The sequence below is a fragment of the Lampris incognitus genome, chromosome 4 (genome assembly GCF_029633865.1).
Source record: "Lampris incognitus isolate fLamInc1 chromosome 4, fLamInc1.hap2, whole genome shotgun sequence".
Taxonomy (NCBI): domain Eukaryota; kingdom Metazoa; phylum Chordata; class Actinopteri; order Lampriformes; family Lampridae; genus Lampris; species Lampris incognitus.
In genome coordinates, this window is record NC_079214.1 from 1,810,287 (window position 1) to 1,827,420 (window position 17,134).

Sequence of the window (17,134 nt, forward strand, 5' to 3'; positions counted from 1 at the left end):
GACAAACTTCCCTATGGGACAAAGAAGTCTGTCTTGTCTTTCTGGAGTTCTTCGAACTGTGACTTTAATCTCAGAACATCAATACAATGTTGACATGTGGCCATAATCCTCTTCACTTCCAAATACGTGGCATATGTTGTTCTCCCTCAGGGCCTCCTCGTTAGCGAGGGTGGCCAGCACCATCAGGATGACGCGCTAGTCTCCTCCACGTCTCTCTGTCCTGAGCTGATCTTGTTGCCGACGATATTTTCAGACTAAGCCATTCTCTGACGTCATCGTGATACTACTGCCTTTTGGTCGGCCTCTCTTAATTTGGGTTTAGGTAACTGATTTAAATTGGAGTTGTTAAGAAAAGTATGACGCTCGTGCTCAGTTGTCCCATAAGACACCGTAGTGAAAATGAGTCCAGCGGTGGTCCCGCGCCCAAAATCTACTAAACGAAGCCGGTTAGTAAAATGACGTCATAACTGACATGCAGGATGGCAAAAGCTACCAGGTTGTAAAAAAAACGGAATGGTTCTTTGATGACGCAATCCTACCATTTGAAATGCGCAGCCCATCACTTACCCTTGCATATTTCGAAGAGTAGGGGTCCTCAAACAGCGCCCACATACGTTTCTGCCACCGTCTCCAGCAGGCCCCTGCGGTCTTGCCCTCCGCCGGGTCCCCCACCGCCAGCCTCTTCATCTCCAGCTCCTCATCCCCGTCCCCGGCCTCCCCGCCCTCCCCGTGCCCGCACTCCGGGCCAGACTCCATGGGACCCCCGCCGAAACTGTCCAGCGCCTCCTCGGCCTCCCGGTGCTGCCGGTAGGTCATCCAGCAGCAGGGCTCCACGTCCGTCTCGTCAATGCCCCAGAAGGCCAGCTCCTCCTCGTACAGCGGGCCGCACACGTCTGCCGGGCAGTGCAGCTTCCCGGTACGGTAGTAATTGAGGATGTGGGCGAAGACGCCCGGGTGGCGGTCGAAGAAGAACTCCTGGGCTTTGGTGTCGTAGTCGAAGTGGTCGTGGGCGTCGGGCTCGGCTAGCCAGGCCAGGCGGGTCCCCGGTAAGGTGCGGAGGGTGCTGCTGTACGTCTGGTGGCGGATCCCCCCTACGTTAATCACGACGACCCGCTCGCGTCCGTCGCCGTGCTGGCCCATGGTCGCGCGCTGGGCATGTCTCTAAGTGCGGCCGCGCGTGGGGAGGTTCGAAATCCAGCGCGAGGGATCGAGGGCAGGTGGACGGCCAAAAGGAGAGAGACTATATATTATAACTTTCATTCAGGATTTGTCACGGCTAAACCAGATCCCTACGTGACTCTGATGAAGATCCGCAGATACGCGCGGCTGCAGCGGCCAGACGAGATGCCGAGAGAGCAGCGCGATGTCTGAACCAGGTCTCCCTGCTCTCTCTCTCTCTCTCTCTTCTGCCTCCCTTTCTTCTACTTTCCTTTACCTTCTCTTCCCTTGGCGTCCTTTCTTCCTCCCCCTTTGTCTTCCTCACCGCTCTTGTGTGAAGGAGTACTTCTCCGCTCCTTCACTCCACCTCCGGACTCTGCTCGTCACACATCATCGCTGATCAGCTGGCGCTTTTCGTTCCGCATCCACCTTTGTGCGTCGTTACCGGGCTCGGCAGCGCTCCAGCCCGTCATGCCGTGTCACACCGTCCAACACGTCCTGCACCCAGCCCGCTCTCTCATTACAAGCAGCACCTGACAGAGTGTCTTGCCTCTCTTTGCTTCAGGGGCCATGCTGCAGAATAACAGACAGGAGAGCGGCGCCGCAGCAGCGCAGCCGACAGACGCTCAGCTGGTGGGCGTCATGCGGAGCTGCGGGCTCGTGTTCCCATGTGGCCACTAGGGGGCGACCAGGCAAAACCCCAGAGACCCAGCAGCGGCGCAACGTGCTGCTCGCGGTTAGAATGAATCAAATTAACACCTGTCTTAAAGGGCTTGGGTGAGATGCGTTAGTGATGTAACCCAGTGTCCTGCTGGGCAAAATAAGCATGGTAAAGTTAGCACCACCTTCAAGATTCACCTTATCGTCCACTTTAACAGATAGTGACTATCTATCCGTGTGACACAAAGGATTCAACATACTTGTATTGGGTACAGTGTGATGTGTGAATTTATCCTGTGCATTGTTTGCTGTACATTATAATCAACCCCACATTGTAAGGACAAGTACACAAAACAGAGATATAGAAAAGTCCACATTTTGCTCAACATTACTCAGTAATACCACTCTTCATAGTTCAATTGCATCTATTTCAATTGTATATTACTCATTCCTACGTAAGCAATGGTCTGTAATTTAAAGCGCTACCGTTTTTAAAAAAAATTCTAACCTTGAAATATGAAATTATACTTTTCGCCACTCTTTATCTACAGATTTGTACTTTTTGTCCCATACTGCCACTTTTTGCCATAATCTTTGAACCAGAACTAACTGCGACACAGTAAAATGCGTCTAATCGATCATGCGATTGAATGTGAGGCTGCTGAGCTCATGGTTGATGTGAGCCAGTGGAAAACCTCTTTGCTCAACAAGATGCCTCTGAAACATTGGTTGTCAATGTTGAGCACAGTCAAAAGATGAAAGGTCTTCTTCATCCAGCAGAACACTCAGAAGATGAAAGGTCTTCTTCATCCAGCAGAACACTCGGAAGATGAAAGGTCTTCTTCATCCAGCAGAACACTCAGAAGATGAAAGGTCTTCTTCATCCAGCAGAACACTCGGAAGATGAAAGGGCTTCTTCATCCAGCAGAACACTCAGAAGATGAAAGGTCTTCTTCATCCAGCAGAACACTCGGAAGATGAAAGGGCTTCATCATCCAGCAGAACACTCGGAAGATGAAAGGGCTTCTTCATCCAGCAGAACACTCAGAAGATGAAAGGTCTTCTTCATCCAGCAGAACACTCAGAAGATGAAAGGGCTTCTTCATCCAGCAGAACACTCAGAAGATGAAAGGCCTTCTTCATCCAGCAGAACACTCAGAAGATGAAAGGGCTTCATCATCCAGCAGAACACTCAGAAGATGAAAGGGCTTCTTCATCCAGCAGAACACTCAGAAGATGAAAGGCCTTCTTCATCCAGCAGAACACTCAGAAGATGAAAGGCCTTCTTCATCCAGCAGAACACTCAGAAGATGAAAGGCCTTCTTCATCCAGCAGAACACTCAGAAGATGAAAGGGCTTCATCATCCAGCAGAACACTCAGAAGATGAAAGGGCTTCTTCATCCAGCAGAACACTCAGAAGATGAAAGGCCTTCTTCATCTAGCAGAACACTCAGAAGATGAAAGGTCTTCTTCATCCAGCAGAACACTCAGAAGATGAAAGGGCTTCATCATCCAGCAGAACACTCAGAAGACAATGTGAAACTATTGGGCGGTTGTCACTTAAGAATTGGTCAGAGATATTCGCCCCCACATGGAATCGCCTCATCACCCACTGACATCTACTACTAACTACTAACTACTACTACTACACCTAATAACTACTACTACTGCTACTTACTACTACTACTACTACTTCCACTACTACTACTACTACTACTCCTACTACTAGCTGCTACTACTGCTACTAACTACTACTACTACTACTTCCCGATCCTCTTCATAGCTGCCCTCACTTCTTCCTTGCTAATCCACTGAACTTCCTGATTCACTATCCCAACATCATCCAACCTTCTCTCTCTCTCATTTTCTTCATTCATCAGCCCCTCAAAGTACTCCTTCCACCTTCTCAGCACACTCTCATCGCTTGTCAGCCCATTTCCATCTCTATCCTTGATCTCCCTAACTTGCTGCACATCCTTCGCAGCTCGGTCCCTCTGTCCAGCCAATCGGTACAAGTCCTTTTCTCCTTCATTAGTGTCTAATCTGTCATACAACTCACCATACGCCATTTTCTTTGCCTTTGCCACCTCTCTCTTTGCTTTACGCTGCATCTCCTTGTACTCCTGTCTACTTTCTTCATCTCTCTGACTATCCCACTTCTTCTTTGCCAACCTCTTCCTCTGTATACTTTGCTGTACTTCCTCATTTCACCACCAAGTCTCCTTGTCTTCCTTCCTCTGTCCTGATGACACACCACGTACCTTCCTAGCTGTCTCCCTCACTATTTCTGCAGTGGTTGCCCAGCCATCTGGCAACTCTTCACTACCACCCAGTGCCTGTCTTACCTCCTCCCTGAACTCCACACAACAGTTTTCCTTCTTCAACTTCCACCATTTGATCTTCACCTCTGCCTTCACTCGCTTCCTCTTCTTGGTCTCCAAACTCATCCTACAGACCACCATCCGATGCTGCCTAGCTACGTTCTCCCCTGTCACCACCTCGCAGTCTCCAATCCCTTTTAGATCGCGCCTTCTACATAAGATATAGTCCACCTGTGTGCACTTTCCTCCACTCTTGTACGCCACCCTGTGTTCCTCCATCTTCTTGAAATATGTATTCGCCACAGCCATGTCCATCTTTTTCGCAAAATCCACCACAATCTGTCCTTCCACAGTTCTCTCCTTGACACCATACCTACCAATCACCTCCTTATCAGCTCTGTTCCCTTCACCAACATGCCCACTGAAGTCTGCTCCAATCACCACTCTCTCCTTCTTGGGTACCCTCTCCACCACGTCGTCCAACTCACTCCAGAATTCTTCTTTCTCCTCCATCTCACACCCAACTTGCGGGGCATATGCGCTGATAACATTCATCAACACACCGGTCGGGCCCAGCCCGAAAAAGCAACATGGACCCACCACCCGCGGGGATGAGCATTGGGGTAGGATGCGGCAGGAAAAGGCGGGGACTGGGGCATGCCGACTTCCAGCATCTCAGACTGGTCCTCGGGACGTGGAATGTCACCTCTGGTAGGCAAGGAGCCTGAGCTGGTGCGGGAGGTGGAGCGGTACCAACTAGATATAGTTGGGCTCACCTCCACACATAACATGGGCTCTGGTACAAAATTCCTGGAGAGGGGCTGTACTTTAATTGTTGCTGTGTTTTCCTTAAATAGCTGATTCACATGTCTGGTGATACCATGGGAGGTCCCAACTCCGAGACATGCCAAGTTGTCATGTCAACCTAATTGATGCAACTGCCATATTGGATTTTATCTAAATGTTTAACAAATTTTCACAGGCTACAAATTTGACCAATCTTCACCAAAGTTGGAATATATTATCTTCAGACCAAGTCTTACAAAAGTTATCCGAGTGATTTTTGATTTTCAAAACCATTTGTCCGTCACTGCAGCTACAGGCAGGGGCCGTGGTTCCAGTGACAACCGGGCGAAGCAGACCAAGCTCTCCCAGTCCTCCAGCGCCAGCTCTCCCAGCCAGACACCTTTGACAATCCACACGACGACACCAAAAACACCACAGTCAACGCCAGGTGAGTCCGTTATCGGAACTGCCGGTCTGCACGGGCTAGCAGTTAGCTTAGCCTGCCGCGCTTCCGCGTCCTGTCAGACCGCCCTCGGTGTTACCTCCTCGGACGCAGCTCCGTGCAAGGCCGCGGTCCCTAGGCCCACAGCGCAGCAGACCAAGCTCTCCCAGCCATCAAACGAAGACCAGAACTTAGACGCAGACTGTGACGATTGAATGTTGTTACGCGTTCTGCTCACTAGGTGGCACTAGGTGTTAGTACTTACCTGAGAGATCTAGGTGAACTAGACAGGATTAGATGAAGAAGACTAAGAACGCACATGGATGTAACTGAATCAGTTGTTTAATAAATGAGTTAAGAGTGGAATAAAACAAGCCTCATCCTTCTAGACCCGAACATAACTGGTACCAGGAGTAAACTGAGCAAGGCGACATGGATTCGAAACCACCGGAGAGTTTGAAACTAACGGGGAATGTTAGTTAGAGAAGTGGCGCGCCGTCAAACAGCAGTCCAACCCGTACGTCGCGGCCATGGGACTGGAGACGAGGCCGGATGCTAGCAAGGTAGCGGCACTGCTAACAATGGCGGCCCACAGGCCGTAGAAGTATTTCACACGTGCGTGTTTGACAGCCCGGTGATGGGGACACGTTGGATGTCGTGCTTGGTGAATCTGACGCTCCAAAGAAGAACGAGACGTACGACAGACACGTGTTGCGGTCTCGGACGCAGCATCAGCGCGAGCCCTCTGGTAGCTTTCTAACGGACTGCGGCTAAATGAAGCGCAGTCACGCAACTGGAAGACTCCATGATCAGAGACCGGATCGTTTTTGGCGTGGAGGACAAAAGGTCAGAGAAAGGTTGCTACGGGAAACGGAGCTGACGCTGGAGGCAGCCATCAAGACCTGCCAGGCGAGTAAGCCGTCCCACAAGCACGTGAGAACGTTCCGCGAGATGGCGGCAGGCGCTACTGCGCACGTGGGCGACAGCGCGGTGTCTGTTGTTGCGGTGTCTGTCAGAGGAGGCGGCGCTCGCAGACCCGGCCTGCACAGCGGACGGAGGACGTGACCCGGCCTGCACAGCGGAAGGAGGACGTGACCCGGCCTGCACAGCGGACGGAGGACGTGACCCGGCCTGCACAGCGGACGGAGGACGTGACCCGGCCTGCACAGCGGAAGGAGGACGTGACCCGGCCTGCACAGCGGACGGAGGACGTGACCCGGCCTGCACAGCGGACGGAGGACGTGATGGTCGGCTGCAAGCGCTGCGGCACACGCCAAGACGGTGCCCTGCCTTTGGTAAGCGTTGCTAAAATTGCCAAGAGATGAGCCACTTGGCTAAACAGCGCTTCTCTAAAAGGAAAGAGGGGAAGAAAGGAAGTTCTGTGAAGTTAGTGGAGGATCCCGACCTCAGTGACATGTTTTTTGTTGGCGTTGTGAACTGTGTCAATGAACCAAAAAAGAAGCCAGAAAAAGAAAAAACCGTCACTAGAGAAGATAAACGGATAGCCCCACTGCTGATACTAAATGGGACTGTAGGCACTATGAGATTAGACACTGGGGCAAAAGCAAATCTCATAAGCATGTGGGATATCAAAGGAATGAAAAATAAGCCACCCATAAGGAGGAAAACGTCCGGACTGAAAGACTGCTATCGGCAGCCAATCGAGTGTTTAGGCACATGCAAGCTGAGTGTCACAGTGAAAGGGAAATGGGAACCCAATCTTCTCTGATATGACTGAAGACCGTGAATCACTTCTGGATGATAAATCCTGTGAAGAGTTGGGGCTGGTGAAAAGGGTGTATCGCCTCAGCACAGCCGTGAACACCCCTAATGACACTGTTGACTCAATAGCACAGAATTTTGCAGATGTTTTCAGGGTTTTGGTGCACTGCCCTTCACATATAAAAACCAGCTGAAAGAAGGCGCACCGCCCGTTGTGCATGCTGCGCGCAGAATTCTGGCACCACTGAGAGACTTCCTAAAGAAAGAGCTGGATAGAATGACCATTTTGGGTGGGATTAAAAAGGGTGAGGAGCCTACAGACTGGGGCAACTCGATGTCACAAAGAAAAAGAATGGAGAGTTGAGAATATGCATGGACCCGAAAGATGTGAATGAGAACCTGAAACGTGAGCACTACCAAATACCCACCCGGGAAGAAATAATCAGTGAAATGGCAGGTGCCCGTTACGTCACGGAGCTCGACGCATCACAAGGCTTCTGGCAGCTAAAACTGGATGGAAGCAGTACTTTACCTTTAACATGCCCTTCAGCAGATATTGCTTTCTCAGCCTGCCTTTCGGAATTAAGTCAGCGCCTGAAATATTTCACCGAGCAATGGAGCAGATCATCGAGGGCTTGGATGGCGTTCGAGTCTACATCGATGACATCATCATATGGGGCACCACTGCCCAAGAGCACAACGAGAGGCTGAACAGAGTGATGGAGCGCATACGAAAGTATGGACTGAAACTCAACAAGAATAAATGCGAGTTTGGAGTTCAGGAAATCCTTTTCCTCGGAGACAAGCACTCGGCTCAAGGCCTACAGCCCGACCAAGAAAAAATATATGCAATAGAGAACATGCCAAGGCCCACGGACAAGACAGGTGTGCAACGCATCATGAGGATGGTCAACTTCGTATGCAAATTCATTCCCAATCTGACGGCAAATCATCATGCATCTGTGAGCTCTTACACAAGGACGGTGAGTTTAAATGGACAGACAAACATGAGCATGAGTGGCAAACGCTAAGAAACACACTGACCAGTGCACCTGTGTTGACATTTTATGACCACACAAAGAGGATAAAAGTGTTGACTGATGCCTCAAAAGATGGTACTGGTGCAGTTCTCCTCCAGGCTGAGGGCGAGCACTGGAAGCCAGTGGCTTTTGCATCCAGAACCATGACAAAATCTGAATGCCGATACACCCAGATAAAAAAAAGAATGCTTGGGACTGACTTATGGCTTAGAGCGGTTTCACAGCTATTTATATGGACTGCCATCTTTTACCGTAGAGACAGATCATCGGCCGCTGGTCGCTATCATCAATAAGACTCTAAATGAGATGTCTCTCCAGATTCAACGCTTGATGATGAAGTTGCAGAGGTACGACTCTGAACTAGTTTACACTCCAGGGAAGCACCTGGTACTCGCCGACGCCCTCTCCAGAGTGCCTACAGGCAACGCTGTGAGTACAACAGATGAGGATAGTCAATGCCATGTGAGCATGGTGTCTGCTGCGCTGCCTGTGTCAGACGCAAAGTCGAGGCAGATAGCGGAGGCAACAGCAAAGGACACAGAGCTGCAGTGTGTAACTTGAAACATGGATGAGGGATGGCCAGTGGGTTCATGTCCACAGTTTTGCCTTGTCAGAAGTGAACTTAGCGTTGTGGATGGAATGTTGCTAAAAAAGGGCAGGATTGTAATCCCACAAGCTTTGAGAATGGACATACTACACAGGATACATGAAGGCCACCTCGGCATTGAAAAGTACGAAAGGAGGGCGAGAGAGTCAGTCTTCTGGCCTGGAATTAACAAAGACATTGAAACAATGGTAAGCAAATGTGACACATGCCAGAAACATAGAAACAAGCAGAGCAAAGAGCCCATGGTGGTAGCTGATGTGCCAACAGCACCATGGCACAAAGTGGGAATGGACTTGTTTCACCTCAGAGGTAAAGACTATTTAGTGGTAACTGACTACTATTCCAACTTTCCTGAAATGGCATTATTAGCAAATACATCGTCAACCTGTGTCATAACACGTGAGACCAATCTTCGCCAGGCATGGCATCCCACACACCGTGGTGAGTGACAATGGCCCATGCTTTAGCAGCAGAGAATGGCAGAGGTTTGCAGAGCAATATGATTTCCAGCATGTGACGTCAAGTCCACACTATGCACAGTTGAATGGGCAAGCTGAAAAGGGAGTCCACATTCTCAAGCAACTCCTAAAGAAAGCAGCCGACTGTGACTCGGATCCGTATTTGGCTCTACTCAGTTACAGAGCATCGCCTCTCCAGTGCGGCCTATCACCTGCTGAGCTGCTGATGAAGAGAAAGCTCCACACGACCCAGCCGAGTCACCCAAACGACAAATTAAGACAAAAGAAACCTTCAAAGCTGGAATACAAGCTGCGGCAGCAAAAAATGAGGCAAAAGTCATTCTACGACATAACAGCCAAGCATCTTCCTCCACTGTCCAGCAATGAAACAGTCAGGATTGAGGATGCTGATGGATGGAAGACAAAAGCGACAGTTCTGCAAGAGGTTGCTCCACGATCATTCATGGTGAGAACTGAGGACGGACAAATCCTCAGACGTAATCGTCACAGTCTGTTGAAGACTCCACCAGAGACTGTCGGTGAGCTCAGTGAAGCCCACAGTGAACCTCAGTCCATCTACACACCTCCTATGGACTGTAACACTGACACCAACACAAACCCTACAAGTGAACCTGGAGTGAGAAGGTCCACAGGAGAAAGCAGAAAGTCTAGTAGACTGAACTTATGAAGAAAATGAAACACAAGCTAATCTAAAAAAAAATGTGAAGACTTGTATATTGGTCAGTGTTGTTGATGTGAAGGATTGTATACTGCTCAAAAAAATAAAGGGAACACCTAAAAACACAATATAGACCTCGATGAAGGAAATATTTCAGCTGAAAATCTTTATTTATTACACAGAGGAATGTGTTTAGAGCAAAATAACCTAAGAATGATCAATGGAAATCAAAATCATTAGCCCATTAAGGTCTGGATTCAGAATCATACTCAAAATCAAAGTGGAAAATGAGAACATAGGCTGATCCAACTTCTGTGGAAATTCTTCAAGACGATTCAAAATGAGGCTCAGTAGTGTGTGTGGCCTCCACGTGCCTGTATGCACTCCCTACAACGTCTGGGCATGCTCCTGATGAGACGACGGATGGTCTCCTGAGGGATCTCCTCCCAGACCTGGATCAGGGCATCGGTCAACTCCTGGACAGTCTGTGGTGCGACATCGCGTTGGCGGATGGTACGAGACATGATGTCCCAGAGGTGCTCGATTGGATTCAGGTCTGGGGAACGTGCAGGACAGTCCATAGCATCAATGCCCTCGACATACAGGAACTGCTGACACACTCTGGCCACATGAGGACGAGCATTGTCATGCATTAGCAGGAACCCAGGGCCCACTGCACCAGCATATGGTCTGACAATGGGTCTGAGGATCTCATCCCGGTACCTAATGGCAGTCATGGTACCTCTGGCTAGCACGTAGAGGTCTGTGCGGCCCTCCAAGGATATGCCTCCCCAGACCATCACTGACCCACCGCCAAACCGGTCATGCTGGAGGATGTTGCAGGCAGCAGAACGTTCTCCACAGCGTCTCCAGACTCTCTCGCGTCTGTCACATGTGTTCAGTGTGAACCTGCTCTCACCTGTGAAGAGCACAGGGCGCCAATGGCGAATCTGCCAACCAAGATGTTCTCTGGCAAAGGTCAATCGGGCTGCACGGTGTTGGGCTGTGAGCACAGGCCCCAATTGTGGACGTCGGGCCCTCATACCATTCTCATGCATTCTGTTTCTCACTGTTTGAGCAGAAACCTGCACATTAGTGGCCTGTTGAAGGTGGTTTTGTAGGGCTCCGGCAGTGCTCCTCCTGTTCCTCCTTGCACAAAGGACCAGATAGCGGTCCTGCTGCGGGGTTGTTGTCCTCCTGCGGCCCCCTCCACGTCTCCTGGTGTACTGGCCTGTCTCCTGGTACCTCCTCCATGCTCTGGACACTGTGCTGGGAGACACATCAAATCTTCTTGCCACAGCACGCATTGATGTGCCATCCTGGATGAGCTGCACTACCTGAACAACTTCTGTAGGTTGCAGATACCGCCTCATGCCACCTCTAGTGGTGAGGGCACTAGCAAAATGAAAAACTAACCAAAGAGCGGCCAGAAAAGATGAGAACAGGCAAATGGTCTGTGGCCACCACCTGCAAATCCATTCCTTTTATAGGGGGTTGTCTTGCAAATTGTCTAATTTCCACCTGGTGGAAATTAGACAATTTACCAACAGGTGAAATTGATTCACAAATCAGTGTTGCTTCCTAACTGGACAGGTTGATATCTCAAAAGTGTGATTGACTTGGCGCTACATTGCATTGCTTATGTGTTCCCTTTATTTTTTTGAGCAGTGTATATTGGTCAATGTTGGTAACATGTTCTTGCAGGCCTTGGTGTTGGCCTGGATTCATGTTTTTGCAGGTTAATTCATGCTACGTATACTGCATATGTGCTTTGAGGTTATGTTAAATGAGAAATGGTTGAGATAACTGACACTAGTGATTTGATAGTTTACCTCTGTTGCATTTTCCCTCAAAGGGGGATGTGATGATTGGATGTTATTACGCCCACTAGGTGGCACTAGCTGTTAGTACTTACCTGAGAGATCTTGGTGAACTAGATGGGATTAGGTGAAGAAGACAAACGAAGCATGCACATGGATGTAACTGAATGAGTTGGTTAATTAAGGGTGGAATAAAACAAGCCTCATCCTTCTAAACCCCAACATAACACAGACGTGGACAAAGACACCGTACTGACCGTACTGGGTGAGGCCGCTGGGAACGTGAATTCACACCGCCATCTTCACACAGCGGAAGTAGAATATATTAAGTATATGAAAAGAGAGACTACAACACAAACTGATACTTTGACTACAACTCTTCTTTAGCGGCTTTTTTTCCACGTATGAAACACTGCCAAAATTCTGTCTTTTCTGTCCATGACTGATGCTGAGATCCTAACCAATGCTTTTGTTTCATTCTGACTAGATTACTGCAGTGTCCTTTTTCCCGGCATGCCACATGCTAGCACTACAAACCCTCAGCTGGTTCAAAGCGCTGCTACAAGAATATTAAGTAAAACAAAAAAAGTTGGACAATATCACAACGATTCTGGCCTCCCCTCACTGGCTCCGCATTCATGCTGGATCTGACTTTAAAGAGCCGCTTTGAACTTATAAAATACTGACTGTGCTCGTCCCCTCATTTGTCAGATCTTACACAGCCTGATGCACCTTCTGCCCTCTGATGTCAAGGTGCAGGCCTCCTCTGTGGCCCCAGAGTCAAACGGAAGTCTGCAGGCTGTAGAACCTTCTCCCACCGCCTCCTTTCTCTGGAAGAGCCTCCAGCCAACATCAAATCAAATCAAATCAATTTTATTTGTATAGCACAATATCACAAATTACAAATGTGCCTCAGTGGGCTTAACAGCAACACAACATCCTGTCCTTAGACCCTCACATCAGATAAGGAACAACTCCCTAAAACCCCTTTAACAGGGAGAAAAAATAGGAAGAAACCTCAGGGAGAGCAACAGAGGAGGGATCTCTCTCCCAAGATGGACAGCGTGCAATGGATGTGTTCACGCAATTTACACAACACAACATTGAAAGAGGATAACAGAATTATAATGGACATAAAATTTATGAAGAACATGATGCACAGAATGCCAAGCAGTGTCCACATGCCAACGGAGCAGTCCAGGACCCAAGCCACGCGACCAGCATCATCATGTAATAAAAGAAAAACTTATGTGAGAGGAAGGGCAGGCAGCATCCAAATGGTGACCACCATCACCACGGAGACCTGGGAGGAGAACCGACTGCACATGCATGCAGGAGAGACTCACATGACACCATTCACACACAGAAAAAGAGAAAGGAGGAGACATCATTCAGAGAGAGAGAAAAGACATGTTAGAGAAGAGAACAGTTTGCAATAGTCATTAGCCATAATCAATTAAATCATCAACTAGTCATAATCTGTACTCTATAATCTATACTCGATAATCTCGTCGACAGAACAGTGGTTGTTAAATTCATTGAGACAGAAAACCAACCCGCCGTCCAGTACAGGTTGTGAAGCACTCAACTTAAAGGCAACTAGTAATTGTAAGCTAAGGCAAAAAGATGAGTTTTAAGTTTGGATTTAAAGACTCAACAGACTCTGATGGTCTGATGGCAGCAGGCAGGTTATTCCACAACAATGGAGCCCGATAGGAAAAGGCCCTGCTGCCACCAGCTGACATCACACAACCAGACTCTGCAGACTCTTTACCAACTAAACTGAACATCCGTCTGTTGTCCTTAGCTTTCAGCTAGTTTTATTTCTTTGGTAGTTTGTCTTCCTTCCCTGCTGTGTCATAGCTATCCTCTTTTGGGCCTCAGTCGCCATGTATTTATATCTGCAGGTCTTAGCGGTCATCTCTTGGTTCTGTCCTGCCGACAAGAACGTTTCTAAACTTTCTGACTGTATCGCACCATCCTAATCTTCTGCTGGTACCTCTGAGCACAAGTGCCCATGTTGTGGACCTCTTTCTCTCGCTCTTTCTCTCGCTCTCTCTTTCGCTCTCTCTCTCTCTCTCTCTCTCTCTCTCTCTCTCTCTCTCTCTCTCTCTCTCTCTCTCTCTCTCTCTCTCTCTCTCTCTCTCTCTCTCTCTCTCTCTCTCTCTCTCTCTCTCTCTCGCTCTCTCTCTCTCGCTCTCTCTCTCTCGCTCTCTCTCTCTCTCTCTGAGCTTAAGTGCGAGTGAGTGTACAGAGCAGCAGCGTGTTGTTTCGGTGTGAGTGAGTTTCTGAATTTTGGACTTTTTTTGTCTGGTCCCTTTCACGTGCTTTTTGTGGGTTTGTTGTTGTTTATTTTTTAGTTAGTTTTTATCGGTGGTGGGTTTAAGCGGAGTTTTATTTTCGGTAGCGCTGCTACCGGCCCGGCGGGGCAATATGGCCGCCGTGGGAGGTGGAGGAACGGCGTTCGAGAAGTTGACACGCCGGCACGCGATTAAAGTGGCTCCGGTGGTCAAATGCTCGGTGGAGGAGCGCCGCCTCGCGGTAGGTGAGCATGTGGGCAGAGAAAAACCATTCACTCTCTGCGTACTAACACTGGTGTGCAGCTGTCAGATTTTTCTGGAATTCTGAAATACGCAGCAGGGTTCTACAGTGACCTCTGTAAGAGCGAAATCAGGCAGGATGTGCTGGGGGCTGAGTCATTCTATCGTGGGCTAAAAAAGGTTGAGGTAGCACTCAATACAGATCTCGAGGCTCAACTGTCCCCTGAAGAACTTCATGACGCCCTGCAAAGTCTGGAAAGTGGCAAGGCACCTGGTATAGACGGGTTACCTGTTGACTTCTATAAGTCTTTTTAGCCGGTGCTCGGAGGGGATTTGTTGACTGTACTGAGGAACAGTGCAACTGAGGGGCGATTGCCTCAGACTTGCAGAAGGGCCGTCATTACTCTCTTGCCGAAGAAAGGGGATCTGCAGGACATTAAGAACTGGCGGCCAGTGTCCCTGCTCTGCACAGATTACAAGATCTTTTCTAAGGTGTTAGCAAACAGACTGAGAAAGGTGATGAAGGAGGTCATCCATGTTGACCAGACTTACTGTGTGCCCGGTAGGCTGATCACTGACAACATTACATTAATTAGGGACGTTTTGGACATCTCTAGTTCATTGGGAGTTGAAACTGGTCTTATTTCCATAGATCAGGAAAAGGCTTTTGACCGGGTTGAACACCAGCATTTGTGGCAAACCATGAAAGCTTTCGGTCTCAGCCCAGGTTTTATAGCTACGATCAAGGTTTTGTACAGTGACATTCCGAGTGTACTTAAAATTAACGGTGGTTTGAGTGCTCCTTTTAAGGTTTAAAGGGGAATCAGGCAGGGATGTTCTTTATCTGGAATGTTGTACTCCCTGGCCATTGAGCCCCTGTTGCATAAATTGAGGTGTGAGTTGTCTGGAGTTGCTTTTGCTGGTTGCGGCACAACTTTTAAGCTCTCTGCCTATGCCGATGATGTAGCTGTTTTTGTAAAGGACCAAAGAGATGTTGATGTCTTAGTAAAAAATGTTATCAAGTTTGGTCAGATATCATCTGCTAGGATAAACTGGGGAAAAAAGTGAGGCACTGATTGGTAGGAGAGGGACTGAACGGTAAACTCATGTTACCTGGGGGATTGACATGGAAAAGGGGAGGGATGAAATATCTGGGAGTGTTTGTGGGGAATGACACCTTTTCAAATAAGAATTGGGAGAATGTCTTGGAAAAAGTAGAAGGGCATCTTAGGAAGTGGAAATGGATTCTACCAAAACTGTTGTATAGGGGGCGCATGTTAGTAATCAACAACCTGGTGTCATCAACGCTATGGCATCGATTAACATGCGTTGATCCTCCAACCAACCTCCTGGCCAAGATTCAGGCTGTGCTGGTGAACTTTTTCTGGGACAACTTGCACTGGATTCCTCAGAGTGTCTGTACCTTCCTAAAGATGAGAGGGGTCAAGGGCTAATCCATCTGGCCAGCAGGGGTGCAGCCTTCCGCCTCCAGTTCATTCAAAGATTGCTCACTGGGCCTAGAGATCTAGTGTGGCGACCAGCAGCCTGTGCAATACTTCGACGGTGTTGTGGACTCGGAATAGACCTGCCCTTGTTTCTAATGGCTATAAAGAACTCAGACCTCAACGGATTGCCTGGATTTTATCGTGGGCTCATAAGAGTGTGGAATATATTCAAGAAGGAGAGAATGGGCTGTTCTGACTCTCTGAGCTGGCTTCTAAAAGAGCCGGTGGTTTATGGTGGGCATATGGACACGTTCTGCGACATTGGACCCACGGTATCAAAGCTGTTCTGCCAGGCAAAGATCGTCACGTTGGGTCAGGTGGTGGAGCTGGCTGGGCCCAGTCCTGACAACGCTGCCACTCTAGCATCTCACCTGGGAGTGAAATCTACGCGCCTCCTTAGTCGGGTACTACTTAAGTGGAACGGTCAGCTCACAGCAATAGAACGGGGGTTTTTGACATCATACTGCAGTGGTTCTACTCATCCCAATTGTGAGGATCCATTTCCTGTTTTAAAGGTTGTTCCTGATCTGAAAAAGTGTATGGGGCCACTTTTGGATTTGGGAAATGTTCTTAATGAAAGGCTGAATGTACTTAAAGGTAAGACCATGTATAATATGCTTGTAAAAATCTTGAATAAAGAGAAACTGAGTGGTCAGACTGATACACCCTGGAGGGCCCAGCTGGGCTTGGGGGAGAATGTGAAGCCAGTCTGGAGGGGCTTATACAAACCACCGTTAATTAAAAAAGCTGGTGATCTGCAGTGGAGGGTCTTGCATGGCATAGTGGCGGTCAATGCTTTTGTTTCTGTGCTAGACCCTAATGTGAATGACAGCTGTCCCTATTGTGCCCAGAGAGAAACAGTGTTTCATTGCTTTTCAGAATGTGTGAGTCTTACACCCCTGTTCCTGCTACTAGACCGCTTATTTAGATCATCTGGGGAAAGTTTCTGCAAACAGAATTTAATTTTTGGTTTCAAATATAGCCAACGTGTAAAATATAAATGTCAACTCTTAAACTTTATTGCAGGGCAGGCAAAGATGGCTATCTATATGAGCCAGAAAAAGAGAATTAAAGAATGTATAGAATGTCATGTTGAACTGTTGTTCTGCCGGATGGTCAAGGCCAGGAGAAGAGTAGACTTCAATTACTACAAGGCAATGAAAGACCTGGTCACATTCACAACCTTGTGGTGTTATAAAGGGCTGCTGTGTTCCACCATAAAGGACAAGCTGGTCTTTTCTAAAGAACTTGGATAAAAGGTCTTACCTCTTTCTTATTTTTTGAGTTGTCGGTGAATGATTGTTTTTTGGGGCTTGTTAAAAACTGCTTATTGATTGTTTGTACCTCGACAAGTATTGTTTATGTTCGGAGGGATTTCAAGTCTGCTTTTTGTCT

At 48.4% G+C, this 17,134-nt stretch overlaps 1 protein-coding gene across 1 annotated transcript in view; it reads right to left on the reverse strand.

Annotated features, from left to right (window-relative positions):
- The window catches only part of LOC130111528 (potassium voltage-gated channel subfamily C member 1-like), an 81,335-nt gene extending 80,195 nt beyond the window's left edge, over positions 1-1,140 (reverse strand). Inside the window, exon 1 of the mRNA XM_056278751.1 lies at positions 568-1,140. Coding sequence (XP_056134726.1) covers positions 568-1,140 — 573 coding nt within the window. The remainder of the gene's footprint in view (positions 1-567) is intronic.
- Positions 1,141-17,134: the final 15,994 nt, after the last annotated feature.